Below are 8,280 nucleotides of genomic sequence, written 5' to 3'. Positions count from 1 at the left end.
AAAAACATTTTATTTAGGCCTATCTATGGCCTTCAAAAAGTTGACAACTCTACATGTTTCGACATTACCACAGTTGGTCCATTACTTGGGGATTCCCTACTGACTGACCTACTGGGGCTCATGTAGCTGAGTTTCTCACATGGCTTTTTTGACTGGATGTCTTCGATCTTGGATTTTTGAGCTGAATTATCACATACCTTTTGTTTTTCCTGATATAGTTGAGTTTTGCTTCCCTTGTCCTCACTATGTTAATCATTCCTTCTGGATTCGTCATCTCCCCAGATGACGTAATCTTTCGGACTGGGATATTAATGTGGTCCTCCATTTTCTCACTTTACTTCCATTTGAACCTATTTCCTCTGGCTCCATGTTTCACCTTTCTCTTAAACATATTTCCTTCTCCTCTTTGTCTGTGGACATTGAAGGTCTGATTTGTTCATCATTGACGTTTCATGTACACTTTACCACCACACCTATCTTCTCTGTTATCCAGATTGTTCCTTCCTCCCAAAGACCTTGGTGGCTAGGGAGGGTAACTCCTTTTTGTCTATTTCCTTTCTTTCTATTTCTCATTTCTGCTCTTGTCTTGATCTGGATAGACTTTTATGTCCAATCTGTACCCTTCATTGCTATATAGCCTGCACAGCTTCCTTTTGTAGTAGTCATTCCTGACTCTTTATCCTTTGGCAGTATTCCTCTGTTTACCCTCACCAATTGGTTTCAATGTTTGATTCAATTGGCTTGTTCCTCCTTGTCTTCTTCCCACCAGAATTTGTTACGGGTGTCTTCTCATCATATTTGACACCTCACTTTTTCACTCGCATCTCATCTACATTAGCCATTGGAAGAAATCCTACAATCAGGCATGTGGACTACACGTAATACATTCATCTTCCATTATTTGCACGATACTGCAGTTTCTTCTTCATTGGGTTTTTGTCTTTCACGTGTGGCCATTCTTAAAATTTCAGTGCAACTTTGACTGGGTAAATATATATTCATACATTCTTTTCATTTCAGGGGCCCTTGCTTCATTTATTCTTTATAGGGATTCTGCTCTGTGGCAAGTGGTGCCTGACCAGGTATTCTTCAATCAGAAATCTGCACTGTACAGCCATGTTGTCTCTTGCTTTAACTTCAAAGGCTTCGCAATGCTCACTGTTGAGATGAGGTGTTCTAAAAGATTGCTTGTAGGTAAATAACTTCATGATGTAATTGCTTCATAAACTTCCCTGTTCTGGACCATACCACCCATGAACTGCATGGGTAAAGCAGAAGGGGATGGCTGCCCATCCCTGCCATGCCTTGTATTGAATAAATCAGTGTGCACTTTCTCAGGTGATGACGTTCCTCTGGAGTCCTTACCACTTTCCAGTTCCAAGCCACTGGGGTGGTCGACTGTGGAAACACCCTCCTGAATGGGATCCACACAAAAATGGTTATAAACATTCAGTGCACAGTAGGGCAGTGGTGTTCTGTGGGTGTAGATGATGTGATATCTTCCACATGTGTCGTACAATCATGAAGCAGTAAGATGTCAAATTACAGTTCACCCCTTCGATTGGGAGCCTTCATCCTACCCCTGCATGGATGATGGTACCTCACGGTTGGGTTTTGCATTTAGAGTAGAACTAATCAACATATGTCCTCACACATGTTTATGGTTATCTAAATTCCTTCCTCGATCATACTCCTTCTGGGTTGTGGGTCACAGCGGAGGTAAGAAGAATTGTTCCGGTTTTGTCCTTTTTGCTATCCCTCAAGGATGTTATTACTTTTTAGATGGTTCCGGTCGGGTTTCACTGTTGGGGGATTGAGTTGTATTTAATAGACATACTTTCGATACTGGATGTTGGGTCCCCAGATCGATATATCAAAGCTAACACATATCATGTTCTGGAGTCGGAATGGTTCTAGATTCCCTCCAGTCTCTTGAACTTGAGGTGAAGATGGTATGATCCTTATCCTACCCCCACGTGGATGTTGTTTCCCAGTGGTATGGGTTTTGGATGTAGTTTACTTACTGAGTATGGTCCATCACACCCTTGCCACTCTATACCTAGGGGCACAACTATTGATTTACCCACTTTCATACTTTGTGGGATTGAGTTATATATATATTTCAGGGTTAGGATCATTATCCTGTCTAAGTTCTCTCCAACTTGGATGTACTCGTCTCTTTTTCCACCCTTATATACCACACACTTCACAGTTGGGCAATAGTATACCTGGTCATTTCCAGGAGTATCCTTCAAATGCTTTTGGGGGATACTTATGTCATTCTCTCACACTGGTCCCATCACCTAATTAATGTGGGGTTCTAGCTAATCTTGTGAGAGGAGGGAAGTACTATATTGGAAGTTATAATTTTTTTAAACTGAAAATGTATTTCCGATAGGCACTTTCCTCCGGTGCTTACGTCTTCTGTCAGACTTTGAAGTTATAGTTGGTAGAGGTGTATAGAGGGAGTCACATGCATCGTGTATGTCATGCTCGTATTGGTGGAGAAGTGATGCATGATTATTTGCATGAGAGACATGCAGGAATCATTTGATTGCATTAGGGGTGGGAGCAGATGACTTGTAGCATGTATAAAGAAGAAAGTTTGCATATAGAGGGCTGCACTGGATGAGAATAGCTAATATTTTGAGCAAAAGGAAATACTTATCGAAAATACATTTTAAGCATAGGAAAATTATAACTTTGGAACTAGTGTTCTGAAGAAATAAATTACAAGATTTTTTAATATTTAACTACATTTTTCTGTATTTAATAATTGGCTTTAAAATTTGAGTGTGTGGGGTTTTATGTAAGGACCAGATTATTTACAGTAGGTGTCTTGACTTGTTGTCATAAATTTCAACAATAAACAAATAGCACACTTGTTTTAAAATAATATATTAAAAGAAGTCAAATGTATGTACAAAAATTCATTATACTATTGGTTATTACAGTTGTATCCATAGCTTTAAATAATTGTATCTTATTTTGTCAAATTCCACACAGGCTGGTACAATTACTTTAAAACAAAATTGACAAGACAAATTATTCTTCTCTGTTATTATAATACAATCTGTGGTAATTTCACTTTAAAAATTCCCACTATATGCTATCTATGGCTAAACTCACAATTATGCAGTCTAGATCTATCTATCTCACTATTTTGAACTACATTTGCTACTTGTATGTATATCCCTACAGAGGCCAAGCACATTCCATACACTAAGATATATTATAATGCAATAATAATTAATTAAACAGTGAGAAAACTTAGAAGGTTCTAGTAACATGATCCAATAATATATCAATTGCCAATTCACAACAGTTGAACTATACAATGTATGATTCGTAAACAGAAATAAGTTTGCAATAAACTATATCTTTTAAAAATAACTAAATTTAACATTTGCACTATATGAACTATCTAAATCATAACACTCACATTAATCTCAAACTGAAATAGTCATGTATATGTAACAGAGTGGATGGACAATTGAACATGGCCTTCAATTGATTGGAAACAAATTTACTATCTATTTCTATCTGTGATACTGCTACTTATGTCAAATTATCTATAATTCTCTTCTAAAATTATTTAATATGTAAAATATGTAATTTATATTATCTGAGAACCAAAAGGAATTTGTGAAATGTGAAATTCATTCTTCAAGATTTTTCTACTTATGATTCATTAAACATGGACATAGAGGCAATTCTATGATAAAGAAAAACTAAATTGATGAAGCTTAGTTTTCCTTTTAACACTGGGAATATTGACAAACATTATCAAAGGCAAACAAATCCTGAACCATAATACCACAATCAGCCGTTGTGCTGCCTCTGTTTTCAAAATGCTCTTTTACATCTGTGTTATATAAGTATGCCATGTGTTTTGTAACTTCTTAATTTAGTATTATCCTGAATTCTTTAGTTTATTATTTAGTATGTGCAGTTTTTTGCATAACATGTGGTCAAGAAAGTCTTTAAATTGATTTGTTCTAGCTGCCTTTGTTCTTTGTCATTTCTTGAGGTAACATCTGGTCTGGCCATAGCAGATATGGCTGTAATGCTGTACATTGTGCAAGGATGTCAATAACAGTGTTTTCCAATGGTAGATCAGGTTATTCCTTTATGTTATGACCTCACTTAAATTTGAATGAAAATGACCAGTCATGTGGTTAGGGTTATCCACACTGGGTAAGCCTGGCATTACCTTGGAAGCTGATAACTTAAGGTTTAAACAAAGAAAACAGCTTACTATTTAGTGAAAGCAACTGTTCAGTGTTTTAAGCAATTATACATTCTGTGTTATAAAGTAAAAATTTTTCATTGTGTTTTACATTATGTTCAGTCTTTTTTATTTCATTTTCACAAACTCAGTTATCAAATTCCTTTTTTGTAATTCAACAGACCTATACCATTGCTTAAGAGACAATAAGCTTGAACTGAATATACCACACATTACAGTATAGCTCATATCATTTGATTATCTATTTATGCATGCACCTCCAAAAGTTTGAGGTATATGTGACACTAAAACTTGAGGAATCATTCATACCATAGTTTTCAGTGTGCTTTTACATTTATACAGTAGGTGCTGAATGAGTCACACTGAGTAAGGACATTATTTGGTTTATCAATTAGTATTTTAGTTGCATTCAAAATAACATTTTGCTCCAAATCTTTTTTAAAGTTTGAAGGCAATATTTGTAAAACAACTGTTTTTGTTAAGCTAGATATTAATTTCTTTTAACTGGAAATACATAAATTTTATCTTGATGGTAAAAATAGAGGACACTGGTTCAGGGGTGGATTGGCATTAAATGACCAGCTAGTGCAATATCAAGTGGTGCATACTGGCTAAACAATTAAAACTTAAAATCAATTTATAAGAATGTGTCAAATGCACTGGCCCACCAGGCAATTGCTGGTATCCTGGTAGGCCAATCTGCCCCTGCATTGGTTTTACTTATTTCAAACAAAACATTGAGTCCAAGAACCATCTTTTGCATCATTAGTTTGATGATACTTAATAATATTTGATTTTGTGAACTTAGAATTTGTCAATTCTAGTTTAAATCATTTGCAGCTAGGTCAAGTACATTGCAAAACAACATGAAATGATTATTTTTGTTAAACCCAATATATATGTCAAATGTTATTGTCAGAGGCATATCTTTCAGCACAAAATTTAGTCAAAATGTTGCACTGTATTGATTTTTATTCATTTTTTCCACTTTCTCAACTACAGCAACCTTTTACTCTTGTTCACAGCAATCTTAATTGGTCTATTTCTCAATTTCAAATGATGTTTCTTTCATTTGCTACACTTTCTCAACTACAAAAATCTTTTGCTCATGTCCATGGCATTCTTGATTGATCTGTTCTTCAATTTCAATGGTTATATGTTTGGGTTCAGCTATCAGTTGCCTTCTTTTTCTTCTTGAGAGTCTCATTGAGTTCACTAATGTTTGAATGGTTTTAAAATGGAAAAACAATGGTAGTTTGTTTGAAGGAATGTAAAGGTTGAAAATGCATACTTGTTATTAGAAATTATTAGTACAATCTAACTGTATAAGCATTAGCAACTTGAATTGAGGCTTGTTGTCAGCAAATACATATTCTTTGTTAGAGTAATTTATAAACTTGTGGAATATAGATTTTTTTCTAATGTTGTGATACACAAATGTGTGGTATGCTTTTAGTTTAAAATTTTGTTTAAACATTTGTTGGATAAACATACAGATGTTAAAGACTACATATACTGTTGTTTGTTGCCTTAGTTAGTTCTTATTTAGTAGGTGAAGGCATATGTGTAACCTTGATAGGCCAAATGGCGTTTTTTCTCCTTACTTTTTGTAATATATTGTAGCTTGTAAGTTACTATTTTAGCATTTAAATTTTGTTTAAGTTTAAAAGTTTTTTAAGTCAAAAATAAAGCTTGGTCATTGACATATATTAGTATTACATAAAATAATTGATTAATCTAAATATGGTTAAATTGATTAATGTCAAAAGAAGAGGGAATTTTCAATAGCCATGGCACTTGAAATTCTTTTAGGCAGGATTAGAATAAATTAATCTGTGAGACCTTGGGCATGGTCAAATACATCAATTGAAAGGGTTTGACCTCCCAAGTCCAAAACTCTAATTAGATCTCAGATTATTCAAGAGATGACAGAGCTATAAGCTAAAAGTTTGTACTTTAAAAATAAAAAAAACAACTCAGAGCCATTCAATGAGCTGCAATGCTGTGGTTAAAAATAATCACTTAATCTAATTTAATATTTCCAGTTATTACTGTTTTCAGTTATTCCAACTATCCAAGTAATTGAAATATTGCCATTATAATTTCTCATTCTTATTTTCCATTAACTCATTTACTGCTGATTTGCTGTATAGGGTATGGTCTGCCTCTGGAAATTGAATGAGAGTGTGACATATACAGAGTATGGCTTGCAAAAACTTTTCACATTTAGAGCAGCTGTAAGCAGTGGGTTAAATTAGGGTTGTTCAGCTTAATCAATTAGTGTCATGACTTACAAAAAATAATCAACTAATGAGAGAATAATAAATTTGTTGAATGTTATTGATTAATGAGTCTTATGGTTAATTTGTTAGCAAGTTCCACTAATCATCTAGCTCTGCTTAAGAGTAAAGTTTTAGAGATTATTTACTTCCATGAACAAGTTGTGTAGCTAAGTGAGACTATGAATAATTGGTGTTGCAATTCTCTTGAGATAATTTGTGCAGTCAGTTATTTTGTTTAAAAAATGAATGTATTTATATATCCTATAAATGATCAGTACACTGTTTTTGTGAACAAGTCTGTATATGTAAGTCATCTGTCAATTTCAAAATAGTCCATTTGAAAGTAAAATGCACAATAATATGATAAGTTTTGTTTGTCTCTTGTGTTTGATAACAACCTCACCTGTAAAACAGTAATTAATTAAATTTTTCACTACATGCAGATATGCAAAGTATTACAATTAAGAACTAATGTATTTATTGTACATCTCTTATTTTCAACAGTACAGTTTAGTTGTGCTTACTTCTATTGATCTTTATTCTTGTTCTATAGCTACAATGATTCACACTAATGAAGAAGTGCCAGGACAAGGAATCATTTTAAAGCCTCCACAGCCTCTGTATCTTGTATGCAACACAACTGATGATCTGTCTTTAAGTGTTGTGTGGTATGTAACTTTACTCTAACGCTTGAAGGATATATTTGCAGCTGTTAAGAGTTTGTGACCTAAGATTTTCATGAGAATAGATACTTACATATAAATATATGTATCCTGTATTCTTAATCTAGAAGTTCCTCAAAATTTGTGCTGTTTAGTTGGAAGTAAGTTTAATGTAACGTGATGGACATAACATTAATATCTGGAACTTTATTCAAAGTTTGGAAAACTGTTGGAGTCATATTTAAAAATTTGGCTAGAGTGAGTGACTGTTAGTGATTAGAAATAATTTTTGTTTCTATGAATAAATAGTTACAAAATTAGCAAATAAGTTGAATTTTTTTGACATAGTTTACTTGTAACATTAAGCCTGTCATTTGTTGTGCTTACTATGGAATTTGAAGTTGCTGAAAAAAAAATTGTTATTTATATCATTAAGTAAACTATATTTTGCTTGATTTATTTTCCCAAATAATCCTAAAGAATGTGGACAACTGTAGAAATTACAACACTGGCATCAGGAATAGGATTATTTTGGTAAAAATATAATAGAATCCTGTTTCAACTTCAATATGATAGCACATGCTTAAAGCGAGATTGAAAATTTAATGAAAAAATAGATCAAGAAGAAAGAAACCAAAAATTAAAAGAATATCAAAAAAGAAATAGACAAAAAATTAGAATAAAAGTGCAGAAAATTAGAGTGATGGCAACTTTATGATAAAATATCTATAAACTGACTTGAAAAGTGCAAGGATCAGAACAGCCACACCCCTTTGTACATCTGTTTGAGAATTCAACCTAAAACATCAATAGCTATGCAATATTGGAATAGGAGAACCCATCTGGTCTATACATGTCATCACTACATTTATGATGCCTATAACTGCAGAACCTTCTTAAGCTACTCCAGCTATACAACTACATAAAAGTTAGAGAATATAGAAGGCCTAATGAAAAATTAGACATGTCAAAAGGTACTGTGGGAGACATGTCAGGCACAATTTAAAATAATTTGCAATATATTACTTAAATTTGCAGATGACATTCAGGTCTTGGGTGTTGCTAGTCTGTGAAGAGGATTCTGCTG

General features: G+C 33.6%; 1 protein-coding gene across 1 annotated transcript in view; it reads left to right on the top strand.

The window, feature by feature from the left end:
- Nucleotides 1-8,280, top strand: part of LOC106461786 (hemicentin-2-like) — an 86,431-nt gene that overhangs the window by 40,196 nt on the left and 37,955 nt on the right. Inside the window, exon 7 of the mRNA XM_022388874.1 lies at nucleotides 7,085-7,199. Within this exon, the coding sequence (XP_022244582.1) occupies nucleotides 7,085-7,199 (115 nt within the window). The remainder of the gene's footprint in view (nucleotides 1-7,084; nucleotides 7,200-8,280) is intronic.

This window comes from Limulus polyphemus, unplaced genomic scaffold (assembly GCF_000517525.1).
Source record: "Limulus polyphemus unplaced genomic scaffold, Limulus_polyphemus-2.1.2 Scaffold40, whole genome shotgun sequence".
Taxonomy (NCBI): Eukaryota; Metazoa; Arthropoda; class Merostomata; order Xiphosura; family Limulidae; genus Limulus; species Limulus polyphemus.
Note: the sequence above shows the minus strand (reverse complement) of the source record. Positions and strands in the feature narration are given on the sequence as shown.